The 15,190-nt window shown below is 51.6% G+C and overlaps 5 protein-coding genes across 5 annotated transcripts; 2 read left to right on the top strand and 3 right to left on the bottom strand.

Moving 5' to 3' along the window:
• Positions 1-946: 946 nt before the first annotated feature.
• Positions 947-2,621, top strand: IAR55_001807 (uncharacterized protein; the record flags this gene model as incomplete). Its single annotated transcript, XM_066944930.1, has 8 exons — positions 947-1,117; positions 1,205-1,472; positions 1,527-1,643; positions 1,709-1,936; positions 2,001-2,064; positions 2,182-2,351; positions 2,424-2,479; positions 2,550-2,621. The coding sequence occupies 8 exons, from the start codon at positions 947-949 to the stop codon at positions 2,619-2,621; spliced, it is 1,146 nt and encodes a 381-aa protein (XP_066804853.1).
• A 638-nt stretch (positions 2,622-3,259) lies between these two features.
• On the bottom strand, positions 3,260-5,572 carry IAR55_001806 (uncharacterized protein; the record flags this gene model as incomplete). Its single annotated transcript, XM_066944929.1, has 12 exons — positions 3,260-3,434; positions 3,496-3,576; positions 3,647-3,681; positions 3,741-3,823; positions 3,892-4,000; positions 4,062-4,286; positions 4,348-4,417; positions 4,485-4,834; positions 4,909-5,040; positions 5,113-5,198; positions 5,270-5,470; positions 5,536-5,572. The coding sequence occupies 12 exons, from the start codon at positions 5,570-5,572 to the stop codon at positions 3,260-3,262; spliced, it is 1,584 nt and encodes a 527-aa protein (XP_066804852.1).
• Positions 5,573-6,575: 1,003 nt separating this feature from the next.
• IAR55_001805 (uncharacterized protein) lies at positions 6,576-9,486 on the bottom strand (the record flags this gene model as incomplete). The annotated part of the gene is made up of 6 exons (XM_066944928.1): positions 6,576-6,721; positions 6,795-7,656; positions 7,709-9,084; positions 9,142-9,197; positions 9,252-9,284; positions 9,359-9,486. 6 exons carry the CDS (start codon positions 9,484-9,486, stop codon positions 6,576-6,578), a joined length of 2,601 nt encoding a protein of 866 aa, XP_066804851.1.
• A 604-nt stretch (positions 9,487-10,090) lies between these two features.
• Positions 10,091-13,316, bottom strand: IAR55_001804 (uncharacterized protein; the record flags this gene model as incomplete). Its single annotated transcript, XM_066944927.1, has 21 exons — positions 10,091-10,410; positions 10,468-10,654; positions 10,709-10,875; positions 10,926-10,941; positions 10,997-11,120; positions 11,178-11,255; positions 11,319-11,392; positions 11,448-11,505; positions 11,556-11,647; positions 11,705-11,834; positions 11,892-11,938; positions 11,998-12,061; positions 12,128-12,204; positions 12,259-12,342; positions 12,407-12,472; positions 12,523-12,582; positions 12,662-12,728; positions 12,797-12,804; positions 12,864-12,895; positions 12,954-12,974; positions 13,043-13,316. 21 exons carry the CDS (start codon positions 13,314-13,316, stop codon positions 10,091-10,093), a joined length of 2,046 nt encoding a protein of 681 aa, XP_066804850.1.
• A 386-nt stretch (positions 13,317-13,702) lies between these two features.
• Positions 13,703-15,067, top strand: IAR55_001803 (uncharacterized protein; the record flags this gene model as incomplete). The annotated part of the gene is made up of 4 exons (XM_066944926.1): positions 13,703-13,752; positions 13,844-13,932; positions 14,071-14,956; positions 15,010-15,067. 4 exons carry the CDS (start codon positions 13,703-13,705, stop codon positions 15,065-15,067), a joined length of 1,083 nt encoding a protein of 360 aa, XP_066804849.1.
• Between the last annotated feature and the right edge of the window lie 123 nt (positions 15,068-15,190).

Raw genomic sequence — 15,190 nt, 5'->3', positions numbered from 1 at the left:
GGTTGATGCAGTAGATTGTTCATAGTCGTGGTCTGTAGCTCTACCGTCGCTTGGGTAGATGGGCGAGAGTAGTCCATTGGCACATCTCGCCTCACCGAGACAGCTTCATCGTGCTTTTCGTGGGGTTCTTCAGGGGAACGCCCTCGTTTACGGTAATGACAGTCAACTCTGAGTCGTTGACAACGTGCGCATGGATCTGTGTCTGTACTCGCTTCGGACACAGGTATGCATTTGGTCTGACCGAAGACAAAAGTGGTGCGGCATGAGTCGAGCATCTCTGGAAGCCAGTGCAGAGAGGGCTGCGACTTACTTTGATCTTCCTGCAACTGTTGCATCTATTGCATAATACCACGTCAGTGTGTAGAACCCGTGTACAAAGCAGCAGAGGATGCATGGGGATCAAGAGGCGGCCTGGGCACACGGGTTGCAACAGGAACACGATGCATCTCAAGAGAGGAAAGGAAGCAGGAGACACTCACGCCTTGCGCGGTCGGATAGACGGAAGTCTACCGTTTGAAGTGGTATTCATGGGAGAACGGTCAGTATCTGGATGGGAAGAGGACGGCGGTGTGTTGCAAAAGGGAGATCGGCGTTGGTTGGGATGGGTAAGCTTATGGTTAACAGGAGCTAAAGCTGTAGAGGATTGAGGAAACGATAACGTCTATTGACAGATCAGGCGACGGCGGCGATGGTTGATCAAATCACTTTGACATCTCCGGGTCCAGGGGGGAAAACGCCACACACGGCTAACCGGCTAACCGGCTATCAGGGGGAGACTTCAACTCCGGTGGCACTTCAAGCTGCAGCGATAGCTCGGATCTCTCTGCTTTGGATTTACATACACCAGTGTCAGTGAGCAGGCAACGTTATCGTGATAGATGATATCGCTGCAACGTTTCGATAGCTCACTGTGACTCTGATCACTTGCTCATCTCGTCAAGACAATATGATCGCCGCGACTCCCTACATCGCCCGCTGGGGTATCATCGGTACTGGCTGGATCAGCAGCGAGTTCTGCAAAGACATCGCTCTCGTGAGGGACGATGTCAAGGACGTTCTGCACAGTATCGTTGCGGTAGGATCGCGAGACAAGGCAAAGGCTCAGAGCTTCATTGACGTGAGCTGCTACCACTCTCTTCCCTGCACGACATCACAGAACTTGTGCAACGGTGGGAAGGATCTGACGCTCTTTCACACATGACAGGAATTCTGTCCCAAGGGCGCAAACGCTCAAGCGGGCGGTATCAGCAGCCTTACACCAAAAGCTGTCGAGGGATACGAAGCCGTATACAACGATCCAGAGGTTGACATCATCTACGTCGGGACTCCGAACCAGGCCCATTTCGAGAATGCCAAAGCTGCCCTGGAAGCTGGCAAACATTGTCTCTTAGAGAAGCCTGCCACTCTGAACGCGGCTGAATGGGCTGTGTTGTCCGAGTTGGCGAAAGGGAAGGGCTTGTTCCTCATGGAAGGTCCGTGATGAGCCTGTCGAACATGGCGGTATTATGCTGACGAGTGACGCTTAGCGGTTTGGACCCGGTTTCTCCCACTTACTCTCAAATTGCAAGAATTGATCCATGAGCAAAAGGTCATTGGGGACGTGCGAGCTGTGCATTCAGATTTCTCAATGGAGTTTCTCGGAGGTCAGTCGACGGCGTTCCTCTCTGCATTACGGGACATACTGATGTGATATCACATACATCTCTAGTCGTCCCGCCGACTCATCGAACGTTCAATATTGACATGGCTGGCGGAAGCATGCTCGACCTCGGACCATACACTCTACTCCCAGCCTTGCTATACCTGTATCACGCTCCGGCCAACGAACAGTCCCCGCCCGAGAACCTGATTGGCAGCATGCTAAAAGCGGAGACTGGGGTCGACCTCAGCACCTCTATCACCATGAACTTTCCCAAAATAAACGCCAAAGCTTTCCGTAAGCGGATGGTATCCTGGTGTGAGCACGCGCGATTCCTCTGACCTCTTTCTTTGATTTGCAGTCTCGAGCAGTTTCGCCTACAACACGGCTGAAGATCGAGCTACCTTCATAACCGGCACCAAAGGGTGAGTCACTGTCACCTCGACCGCCGCGGACAGATCCATGTCTTGTGGCCGTAGTCCCAGGACGTACACAACACCGTTCAGCGCTCTGACAACTGACCACCATCGTGCGGTGATCAGGCATATCACTCTCGCCTCGCCCGGTTGTCGTCCTACCAAGGCCACCATCCGTCGGTTCACCAAGCCTGGAATCATGTCCTATGGTCATGATGACGATGAGGTTATCGAGTTGAACTTTCCTCAATTCGGCCTCTACTTCGAGGCGGATGCCGTGGCCCGAAGCTTGAGAGGTGAGTTGGCTGTGGTGAACTTTATAAAAAGATAGTGTCTTGATCTTGTCCTGATAATCTCGCATCTGCCAGACGGACAGCTGGAGAACCCTGCCATGCCTCACAAAGAGACGGCTATGACCATGGAAGTAGGTCCCATTCCCAAGCTGGTTCTTTGGTGTCTCGCGAACCGTGAGCAAGGACTGACGTCGTTCATAGATCTTCGATGAAGTCAGGAGACAGAATGGGTACGTGTTCCGTAAGGGTCTCGAGCAGGTGCAGGCGTCATAGGTTGTGGGGGGAAGGAAAACAGGGCGGGTGGGTGGGGGTGGGGGGCGGTACAAATGTCACTGTACTATAACGGAGGGCTCAACCTGGTCAATAACAACTATGTACATGCAACACAAGTCTTATCGCACTGCCAAGAAGGCTCTAGGTCATGCTGAGACACTGGAGCGCTCGTGCTGTGGCATCTCTAATGCACATACGAGGCGAAATATGTGCCCCGCCTCGAAGCGACTTTGCTGGCTGCTGTACAGTACCAAACAGGACAGTCGGCTACGGATATCTGGAAGCTTGGCTAAGTAGTAAAGGGTATTACGGTGTGCCAGGCAAGGACAATTCTCGTGTCGCGTAAATGTTTCAGTACCATCTCCGAGTGTGATCGCGTATAGGTGGAATTACAATGCACGGCGCATCGTACGTATGTACCGTACACTGGGTGGTTGAATGCACACTCTCACTCGCCATGCACTTCCAAGCGATCAAGCAAGAAAGAGATCAAAATATACATATTCCTTTCATATCATAACATGACCTACACTCTGACCAAATATTTTGAATATGGGTACCAAAACTACCGTAGAGTAACTGAACTTCACACCGTCAATTTTCTACATGCAACAAGGCAGGTTCGGCATGTCCTTTGATCAGTCCCTCCTTCCGGTGTGCGCTCCGCTCAGCACATGTGAGTCTTCGACGTGGGATACCTGGGCTTTGTCATCGAGCTGATCGAGGCCCACAATCTCAGTCGCTTGGTGTTCAACATCGGCGGCCGCGTCCTCGCCATCGAACAAGCGGGAGACTTCTTCGATAGTGTATCCCCTATCCAAAGCACATGGGATCAGCTTCCAAGTGTGGCAATATAGTCGAGACGATCACTCACTTGGTCTCGACGAGGCAGAAATAGGCGTAGATGAGGTATGCCAAGATCACGACGACATAGACGATGTAGTACTTCCAGGCACTATGATCCAGATTGAAAAGTCAGTTCGACGTTCGAACAATGACAATGCTTAGACAGCAGCATGACGTACATCTTCTCCAAAGCGACGGGGTTGACATATTGGTTCTGTTCAAATTATCCCATGTCAGCTCTGACATGACTCTTCGTCGAGCCTGAACACTTACAAAGGTGATCGAAACAGCCTGGATGATGGCATAGATACTGAGCGCTTTGGTTCGCAAGTGGTAGGGGGTGATTTCGGGAATGTCTAGTTACGGAGGATCATCCAATCAGCCAAGTTGCTGAATCGCATATGTACTCGAGGGGAACACTCACAAAGATTGGGAAGGACGGTCCAGCAGATATCGTAGAATCCATAGTACAGGTACAGGAATGGGATGACTGAGATACCGAGCGCTGGAATAGCGTTGTTGGCGAAAGCACCCTATTATTGCCAACAATGTCAGCTCTCGAGGTTGTCCCACAGGAGTAACCTCAGGACCTACAGAGAGCGCGGTGATCAAGATGAAGCACACCAGCTGACCGGAATTACCCAGTAGCCAAAGAGGCCTTCTTCCCCATCTGTCGACGACTTGAGCGGCTACCACAGAACAGACAAGGTTGAAGATAGCGAGACCACCATTGAGACCGGCTTGTTGACCTCGTTCGGTGATGCCAACCAAGCTCAAAATTGGGGCCAAGTAGTAACTGACAAGACCGACTCCGTTGAGCTACATCATAGTCAGTCCATGAGAACGCCCATCTAGGTACACAATCATGATGTTAACTCACCTGTGTACCGGTGGCAAGCATGAAGATCACAAGAAGTCTTCGACGGTTACCGGGAGTCTTCAAGAAGGCGCTGAGAGCGATATGATGATTCAGCCCCTGAGCTGGACTGATCTTTCTGGCAAGACTACAATACGCACCTGTAGCCGGTGTGCTTTGCTTGACGATCGAGCTCCAGGCTCGCTTCAATCTCAGCAATGGATCTGACAACCAATTCGTCTTGCTCGTCTCCGTTGGCGTGCATGGCGGCTAGCAGTCGGAGCGCCTTCTCGTGTTGACCATTTTTGATCATCCATCTGGGCGACTCGGGCATCAAACCCAAAGACACATATACCAACACGATCACGACACCAGTGCACATGATGAGACAGGGGATTCGCCATGCCCAGTTGCTGTCCATCGATTGGGTGCCGTAACAGATCCAAGCGGAGGTGGTCGATCCGACGTAGTACACTGTGAGATATGAGGCACCGGCAATCGATCTCAATCGCTAGATGCACATCGAGGAATCTTTCGTATCAGCCGAGGACTCCAGCCGTCTCTGCACATGGAATGTGGACTCACTGGATGGGCAAGTTCGAGCAACAAGGCAGGGGCCGTGACACCTTGCATGGAGATACCAGCTCCGAGGATGGCTCGCCCTCCCATGAACATGCCTCGACTGTTGGAAAATGTGACGACAAAAGTTCCGATGATCTGAGGGCGTCCAATCCCAGTCATGAGCATCGACAGTGGGAGTGTGAGATACAGGAACGCTCATAGACATACACAGATGATAGAACCGATGAAGACAGGAGGTCTTCGACCATACTTTTCTGAGATCCATGAAGCAAGCAAAGGCACGACAAGGTTCGCTATGATTCCGTTCAAAGGGGATCAGCCAGACGATCCCCATGCACCATCACAAGAGGATTGCATGACTCACGGAAATACATGACCATACTGATCAGACCAAGAGTACCACCCGAGGGATGGTCGAAGTAGATTTGCCATTGCTCAAGAGTCTGTAGACCGTTGAGAAGACTCCCATCGTAACCTAATGTGAAGACACAAAAGTACAGGACGAAGATGGATATCATCGACTTTCGGAGACCGGCATCTTTGTACCATGTCGCATTCGTATTGTCTAAGAAAACAACAACCATCCATGGTCAACACGGTCTCGAAACCCGAAACGTGATGCGGACTTACTTTGCCAGGTGGTGTATGCAGGTTTAGTTGGCGACATGTTGGCGTGGATATCGATGGTCGTGTCAAGTTGGTGGGCAAGACATATCCTCGTAGACCAGGGGGGGCGGGCAGGTCCTTAAGTAGTCACGACTACTGTGTAAAAATGGAGAGGCAAGATGGGACCGGTCGGGGGTGTATGTGCCCCACAATGGGGGACCGCAACGAAAAAGGGATCGGCAGATACGGATGGTCCGTTAGTGAGTTGCTGATGCGATTTGGGAGAGGGGGCCCGACGAAGAGGAGCGAGAGGGAGGCGTCGCGACACCCGCCCAGAGACGAAGCGTCAGGATCAGGTACACGATCCCGATGCGGCGGAAGACGGGCAGAACCGGTAATCCGGAGGGGGGATCGAGGGACCTGGGGCTTTGGTCCCCACGACTCCCTGACGCTGTGGGGACGGCGTTGGTCACCGTTTCACCGTTTCATCACGTTATCTTGTCACAATCCGCCGTATAGCCGGGCCGAACAGCGCCGAACATCCTCCGAGTTCAAGTGCAGCTTTCCAAGTCCCACGTGCATGTCGGTCAGACCGTACACCAGAGGCTTACCCACGGGCGAGTAAAGGCAATGGATCTGAAGGACGTTGAACCATGCATCAACGGTCGGAATGAGCTAGTGTTATGGTCGCCTGACAAATCAAAGAACGTCTACGCAGGTACGATGTTCAACCAGGCTAAATGCCGGCAGTGTACCGGTCGAGAGAGCAGAGGTCTGACAAGTGGTCATGGGGAATTATCAAAAGTTCAGTTGCGACGCAGACAGAAAGACACGACCCGACCACATCGGATAGTGGATGACGGTGGACTGCTGCGTGGAGGTTCTCTCAAAATAAGGTTGACTGCGACCGCTGACTCGGATATCGTTCAAGTATAGTTTCAATATTTACATTCATGTTCTTCTCTTCTTCTAGACTACCAGTTCTAACAGACCACTCGTCGTGGTCACCAACATCAGGTGGGCCAATGTGTTCCCTTCGGATGACCTCCTGTATTTCTAAGCGATCAAAGACCTCTCCATTCGAGCACCTCGTCGATGACGAATGTGGCCTCCTGTTCCATGGTCTGGGCATCTCTACCGATACGAACGGTCCATTCGCCCTCTTCAGCTCTCCAAGTATCCCAATGTTCATCCCAGTGTGACACAGCATCTGAACACGAAAGGCACTTCATCAGCGCGATGCTCTTTCTGTTTAGGATTGGTCCGGTCCAAAAGGCACTTACACTTGTCGAATGTGACCGTTACTTCCTTGCTCTGGCCAGGCTTGAGACTGTACACTTTGTCGAAAGCCTGAAGCGACCACTGAGGGTGTCTGAGGCTTGTGGCAGTCTCTGGCGGTGGGCAAAGGTAGAAATGGACCGAGTGATCACCTTCTACTTGACCGGTGTTCTGGACCTTTACTGAAACTTCAACGTTCCAACCATCAGCGCCCACATCGGAAACCTTCTTGGGTTGGGCGGTGACCTTGAGGTCTCTGTATTCGAAGGTGGTGTAAGAAAGTCCATGGCCGAATGGGAAAAGCGGTTCGATCCCCCTCGCGTTATAGTGCTTGTATCCTACCCAAATTCCCTCTTCATAATTTATCTTGGTTCTGGCAGACTTGGCGTTGAGTCCAGCAGCAATGTCGATTTCCCTCTTGGGGAGGGAGACTGATAGTCGACCTGAAGGATTTTTGAGACCGTAGACGATGTCGGCGATAGCATTGCCACATTCATTACCCAAGTACCAGGCATAAACGACACTCTTGACAGAGTCAATCCAGGGCATAGACACAGCAGAACCTGCCTGAAGGACGACGACGGTGTTGGGGTTGGCTTTCGCTACAGCCGAGATGAGCTCGTTGGTCCTCATGGGCAAAGACAGATCAGGTCGATCAAAGCCTTCAGACTCCCAGTCGCCGTTGAGACCGGCGACGACGACGGCAACGTCCGACTTTGCCGCGAGAGACGCCGCCTCGGCAATGGCTTCGTCGGCATCGAAGACTGGGAAAGCTCCCAATCTGACACCTAGCATGAAGTATGGCGTGGTTGCGCCACCGGCAACAGGAGGCGGTCGGGTATCGTGCAACATGCGGATCGCGTATTTCTAGCGGCAGTCATTGAGCTATGTGACAAAATCTCTTTGACGGATGACTCACCTTGCCCTTCTCGACGTTGTATCTTCCTTTGACTTCAGTTGTTCCACCACCGAAGAAGGAGGAGCCTTTGACTTGGTCCTTGGAATTGTCGATGACCAGAGCCTCATCGATCCACAACCATCCCTTTCCTGTGACACACAGTCCGAACTCATACTGTCCCGTGATGGGAGAGGTGAAAACCGCTTCGAGCTCGGTAAAGAATTCATGACCGAGGTCGGGGTGACTGAAATCACCCATGAACATGTCCGAGTCGTCCCATTGTTCCGTCAGAGCCGGCTTGGCAGATCGTTCGCCATTATCGTTCAGGGCATAGTGGAACAGGTCGAAACCCGGTGTTCCGTCCAGCGAGGTGAAGTTTTCGTCCAAGATGGGCAAGAACTTGGTAGTGAGACAGCCCAGAGCATAGGAAAGATCGACACTGCTCGGTGCATTCTGTTCGAGACCTTGATAAGGCGTGACAGTCCAAGTAGCTCGAACCCTCGCAGAGCCACCACCAGAGATCACGCTGGCTTTGGCGTTCGGTCCAATGACTGCCACCTTCTTGCTTCCCGTGATAGGGAGAATCTGATCTTCGTTTTTGAGAAGGACGATGCCTTCGCTGCCTATTTGTCGCAGGAGCTTGGCGTCCGATTCGCGAGCTTCCGTTCTGGTTTTCTCGGGGATAGCTTTTTCATACACCATGTCTTCGTTGGCTTTGGTCAGCTTCTGGACCCATTCCAGGACTTGCGTGACAGTCTTGTCGAGCTGACGAGGATCGATCTTGTGCGCTCGGAGCATATGCGACACCAGGTTGGCATCTCGCCATTTAGCAGGACCAGGCATCTCAATGTTCAAACCGGCGTTAATTGACTCCGAGACGGAATATGTACCGAACCAATCCGACATGACCAAACCCTTGTGACCCCATTCCTTCCTGAGCAGCTCTTCCAGTAACCACTTGTTTTCGGAGCAGTGAGTACCGTTGAGTTTGCTGTACGACGTCATATAGGCTTGAGGCTGACTTTTCCTCTGCGCGATGTGGAACGGTCGAAGGTAGACCTCTCTCAACGGTCGAGAGGCTACCACAGAGTCCGAGCCCATCCTCTCGTGCTCCTGGTCATTGGCTACAAAGTGCTTTATGGTCGCACTGACACCTTTGGCTTGTAAGCCATTGATATAAGCAGCGGCCATCTCGCCGGACAAGGTCGGGTCTTCGGAGAACGACTCGAAGGCTCGTCCACCAAGGGGGGATCTCTGGATGTTGACCGTCGGCGCCAGAAGACAGACGGCATTACGAGCCTTGGTCTCTTCTGCTAGTAAGGAGCCTGCAGATCCGATGAGACTGGTTGAGAATGTAGCACCCAGACACGTGGAAGAAGGGAGGGCGCTTGCGGGTGCTGTGCAGCTAGATGAGTTTATATGGCAGAGTGGCTGTCAGGGAAGGAACAACTCACTCATGTGGTAGAACGAGTCACCTCGAGCTCCGTTGGGTCCATCTGTCATCTTGATGCTGTGTACGATGGTCAGTGGAGCGCTTCGGGGAACGCGATACTAGGTCACTCACGCAGGGATGTTCAGCCTCGGCACCGGGGTGGTCCTATGAGAAATTGACACTCAACGTTAGTGCAGGTCTCGACAAGGTTTCCGAACACTCTCCAGCGACCGACTCACCTCCAGAAGTCTTGTCCAGCAAGGAGAGAGATCTTCTCGCTCTCACTCAGCTGCTTGACCAAGTCCGGGATGGACGCGGTCAGGAATGACCTGTCCAAATCGGCATTGTTTTGAGTCGCGGTCGACATTGTGCTTGCAAGTAGTTGTGTGAGACCAGAATCTTGATGCAGATGATGCTGTCCTTTGTCTTGTCAGACATTCGAGGATGGTGACTTAATCTATGCTCAGACTGCATCTTGTGTCAAGTGAGTCATTGCTATACCATTGCTGTCGTCGAACAAAATGACCGTATATCTTCTCCGTACAGCCGTATAGCCGACCGGAGACTAGTACCAAGGTTTGTTTACTCTTTATTTGTGTTAGCGAAGGCTTTACGTCTTTATCAAAACACGGCTATCAATGGTGGCAGCTTGACCTAGGATCCGTGAGAGGTAAGTTAGTTCTGTGCCGACTGTCGGGACCGCTTGACCGGATAAACTTGAGAGACTGCGCCTGACTTGATGATCATCAAGTGACCGAGGTTTCTGGCACCCCGTCTGACAAACTCAACTTGGTGGTCAGGTGGTGGGTCCCCAGGCCAACGTAGTCCTTGCTTTGGGTCGACCGACGGGCGACAGTCCGATAGATTAGGCTCACTGTTGTCCAGGTAGGAGGAATTCAACCTGTCAGAGCCATCAAGAGGCGTCGATTTTATCTGATCGTCAGTTCTACAAACAACATCTTTTCTATCAATCATACACCTTGCGATTTTGAACCACTCTTGAGCCAGTCAAGCATCCCACCACTATTTGCACCACCGCCTATGTGCTTCTTCCCCGTTGCAGCGCCCCCTGGCCTATCTTTCTCCTGCTTCAGTCTCTTCTTCTCTCTGTCTTTGCCGGCGTCGATTTTGACATTCGGTGAACGCTTACTTGCTTCGCTGATCGCATCTTTATTGAGGCACCAATCGATATGGTCATTCAGATCCTGGTTCGAAGTCCCTGCACCCAGTGACTTGCTACATATCGGGCATATTGGACCAAGTAGTGAAGGCGATTTCCGTTTGCCCAGAGCTGTCGCCGATGGTGTCCCACTTCGGCCGCGATCAATCAGCCGTCTGGATGATTCACCATCACTCGTCTCAGGGGACTGGACCTCTTCCTCATCATCCTCTCCCGTGAGGTCATAGACCTCTGTCTCTTCCGCTTGAAGCCGAACCATCTCGGGCACTTCGTCTGACGGTGTGTGTTGACGTGAAGGTCCAGCTTCAGTCCCGTTGTCAGCCTGGTTGCGCTTCTTGTTCGGCGATGAAAAGAACTAGGAATCAAGGTCATCAACGATCTGTACCTCACAAGACCAAGGATGGCCTACCCCTCTGATCCCTTTATCAGGCAGTGTCAGGTCTTTAAGCGTTGAAAGTCTGATCCCTAACAAACGGATCCGTAGTGGAAGCTCCCGCTTCAATAGCTCTTCAGCGATCGGGAGGATATCTTGACTGGTCGAAATGTATTTACCAACCGACCTGGCTCTGGTCTTGTCTGTGTGATTTGTCAGGATCACCAAACTCCGATTCGGCATGAGGACGTACTCTCAAAGGTGTGCAACTAGAACGTGGGACTTTAGCTTGGATGTCGGTGCGGTATCAGAACCTGAGCTCACCTTATACTTGACTGTGACAGTCTTCCCAGAGTATTGCAACCTCTCGAGGTCCTTTTGAAGCTCTTCGGCAATCTCTTCCAATTCTTTGAGTATATCATCGTCATCCGTCTTGTCCCGGAACGTTCTACGCGGACAGGGGGTCAGCCAGCTATCCAAGATCATTCGTCAGAATTCAGCTTACCTCTCCACGCCAACACTCTTGCGTTCCTCTCGTTTTCCAGGAGCGACGTTATTGTCTGCTATGCCTAGATATGCTTTGCTGTACCAAGCAGCAGTAAGTGAGCAATCTGTGAAGTACAGGCGATTATCCTCAGCAACTCACCATAATCCACGAAAGCCAAACCAGTGATCCATAACGAGTAGCTCGACGCGATGGGTGTATATGTCCCCACATGTCTATTCAGAAGAAGTAGTCAGTTTCAAGTCGCAGTAGAGCTGACACAGAACTCACCTCAATACCCAGACCCTCAAGGCATCTCTCAGTCACCCTTCCAAACCCAGGTATCTTCCTGAGGTATCCATGAGCATCCATAGGCTGCTCAAAATTATGAAAGCTCACCGGACAGGAAGATCTCTCATGAATCTGATGATGGTTGCGCGATCGAAAGACATCTCGTACTGCCCATTAGGCTTGTTTTTATCCGAACAGATCTATGCATCTTGTCAGACTCTGTTCATCGCCGACCTGGGTGTCGGAAGGTCACCTACCTTGGCCAACATTCGATTGGGCGCTATACCAGCTGAAATAGTCAGTTGAGTTTTGGCCTCGACTTCAGCTCGGAGTTGAGTGATGACTTCAGCGGCGGTCATATCGTGTGTGGACATGTAAGATGTGATACTGGAAGAAGCCAGGTCAGCAGAACATCCAAACGTTATGTCGGAAGGGGTTGATCACTTTAGGTATCCCTCATCCAGGCTCGCCATCATGAGATTCTCGTCATACTGCAGAATATCATCAGCGCGTCTTGAACGGTAGATGACTTCAGTCGACTGCAACCTACCTGGATGAGCACTTCTCGAACAGCTTTGGAAGCGGCGATATATAAGTCGAAATTAAGTTTGGTTCTACGCACGTCATCGCTGATGAGCAACACGTCGCAACGGTATTTGTGCGTGGACCGCAACACTCACAGGATGATACCCGGGCAGAGTTTCTTGGCTATGAATCCCGCCATGCCAGATCGACAGCCAAACTTTCTCGCTTCGTACTGTGACGTCGTCAGTCTCTAGACATGGATGCAGCATGCGACAAGCAGACACACCGATGCAGTCGTCAAAACTCCTTGACCCACACCGAAAGGCTTGCCCTTCAACGAAGGATCTCTTTGGACCTCAACAGAAGCATACTAATCGAGTGAGATACATCAATGTTGCCCGCCTCCTGTTGTGAACTGAGCAGCAAGAACTCACAAAGGCATCCATATCCACGTGCACGATATGTTGTGTCAGATCTCTGGTCGCTTCGACCTCTATAAGCTGCGTAAGTTTAGCTTGATTCTTAACCGAGTACAATATCGAGGACTGACAATTCGCTCAGCCTCTGCTTCAAGTCGATCGCGTTGGGCCATCTTCATGAGCTCATCTCGCTGGTAAGACAAGTCAGCGGGCCCACATTGGTTCGTAAGGTCGAGGCATGGCATTCTCGAAATCTGACGAATTGCTCACCTTCGCACGATACCATGCTATCTTCTCGGTAAGTTCCTGATCTTTCCTAACCTGATTGACATAGTATCTGTATCATTCAAACCGAAAGTCAGTGAAGTTCCAGGTTGCAATGATCTTGGAACGTTGCCGACTGACTTTGAACCCTAGATTTGAGTTGGCAGCTTGATGAGTCGCAATGTCTAACTTCTTGACGAAAGCTCACCTTTGACGCTTCTGCGATGATCCTGTTGACCTCTGCGTCGCTATGATCAGCTACGTTTTTTTTTACATATTTCACCACGACTTAGCTGACCCGTTTGGTCTCTCAGCAATCCTGCAGGCAAGCAAGAGCGTCAGCTCTGATCCGACCTGGGTGTTCAGGCTTGAAGAGCTGTCACGCACCCGCTTTACCAACACTCGGTCCAGCCAAACTCCTTTCGAAACTCCTTTGTCGTGCCTCGGCTTCTGCAGCGATCCTCTCCTCCTCTGTCACCTCAGTTGAGATATTCTGGTCCTCCTGAAGCTCAACGGTGCCACGACCTTGATCGAGATCATACTCGTCTCCGCCATCGTGGTGGTGATGATCATCACCATCATGTTCGCTGTCCTGTCCGACGTGCGGTGGGGTTTCCTTCCCCTTTTCGCGAGAGGGGGAGGGTGAACGGGTGGTTAGCATGATAGGCTCATCGGAACCGTTGGGTCGTATGTGCATGTGAAACGATGGTCTGAGAAGAGCTGATGATGGTGATGGGAACCAAAAGTGGAGGAAGAGGATGACTGTGTGTGTTGTTTCTTCCAAAACCAAAAGGGGGGGATGTCACGCGTGGCGATCACGTGTTTGTTCCTGTTACCGGTTGTTGTCCGGTTAAGTTACTCTCTCTCGGTTCAAGATCATCCTTTTGACATCATCAGTAGCAAATGGAAGGCATGTCAACGCACACAGACACGATGCAAGGACAGTAGACAGCAGCGTGTATCATATCCCAATTGTCTTTCGTACTTCACCTCGCTCCTCACCGATCGATCTAGTTGCGATCCCAGTCCATCAGACCAGACGAGAACATGGATTCCACCCTGCCTCCCCTGCTCCAAGCGACCTCGGGGGCACTAGGGTGAGTGTATACGACATGCTGCACCAGACCATACCCTCTGTGCTATCACGTTGTGTCTCGAAGATGCTGACATCTGCCCACCCCTCTCTAGTTCTGCCGTGGGCAATGCCATCGTCTACCCTCTGGACCTGGCCACAACTCGAATGCAGAATGCTGCAAAGAGGAGTAATGTGCAAAGGCGTGAGTGCCGTTGTTCGATCGGTTCTCGACATTGCACTGACTTCGTTGGTCGAAAACAAATCCTCCCGCACTGGTCATTGTCATCTGTCCGATCGCACGGCCTGCATCAACATGTATCTCTTCCATATCACTCTCCAGTATCCCTCATACACACCCTCCAACGTCTGATCTACCATCGCGGTCTATCCCGACTCTACCAAGGTCTACGCGCCGACACGCTCTCCACCCTTCTGTCCAACTTCCTCTACTTCTTTACCTACACCTCCCTCCAGAGATCGCTCCACATCTACCACGTCCGACACCCCCCGCCGTCTGGGAAAGTCATCACTTCATCTCCTGCTGGGATCGGAGGGATGTCAGCCAAAGCTTCGGATATGCTCCCATCGACGGAGAAAGCGGGTGTAGGGGAAGAACTGATCGTGGGGATGTTGGCTGGGATCATATCCAAGGGCATCACACTTCCGATCTCAACAGTCTGCGTGAGACAACAGATCGCTTCGTCCTCCTCCGGTCAGGATACTGAATGGAAGTCTGGAAAAGACAGGGAGGATCAGGACGGAGATGAGGAGAAAGAGGGAGAGTCTCTGTTGAATAGTCTTCGATCGATATCAAACGAATCAGGTTGGACGGGTCTTTTCGCAGGTTTGATACCTACCATCCCGCTCACACTCCTCCCTTCGCTCACACTCTACATCCATTCCCTCCTCCTGAGATACTTGGTTCCCGAACGGAACCGATCACATCCCTCTGGAAAACTCACATTCATCCTTGCTGCGGTATCGAATGCTCTTGCGACTATCCCACTTTATCCTTTGGTCTTGCTCAAAACTCTCAGTCAGTCAGGTTCACCTTCACTCAATGATCAAGGGAAAGAAAAATCAGGCACCAAGATGGAGATGGGGATGAGACAGACTTTCTTTAGGATCTTGAACAGCGAAGGAGTGAGAGGTCTGTATACTGGTCTAGAAGGTCAGATCGTGAAGGGACTCGTACAGCAAGGCGTCATGATGCTCGTCAAGCAGAGGTGAGTGGTGTGTTTGGTTGTCCCCTTGGAATTACCGCCGATGATATGAGCAGAGTCGAAGAAGCCGTCATTAGGGTCTACCGAGCGAGATCTCGCAGGCTCGCAGCGTGATTGAATAGTACACCTGAAGCCTGAGGTTCAGTATGTCCCTGTACTGCTCGCTGTATCGCAACCTTATGCCTGTATCAGGATCTTCACATGCACTTGTACCATGCAGACTACGCGCCGCTAGCG

The sequence above is a fragment of the Kwoniella newhampshirensis genome, chromosome 3 (assembly GCF_039105145.1).
Source record: "Kwoniella newhampshirensis strain CBS 13917 chromosome 3, whole genome shotgun sequence".
NCBI classification, from domain to species: Eukaryota; Fungi; Basidiomycota; class Tremellomycetes; order Tremellales; family Cryptococcaceae; genus Kwoniella; species Kwoniella newhampshirensis.
This window is presented reverse-complemented; position numbering and strand designations above follow the sequence as displayed.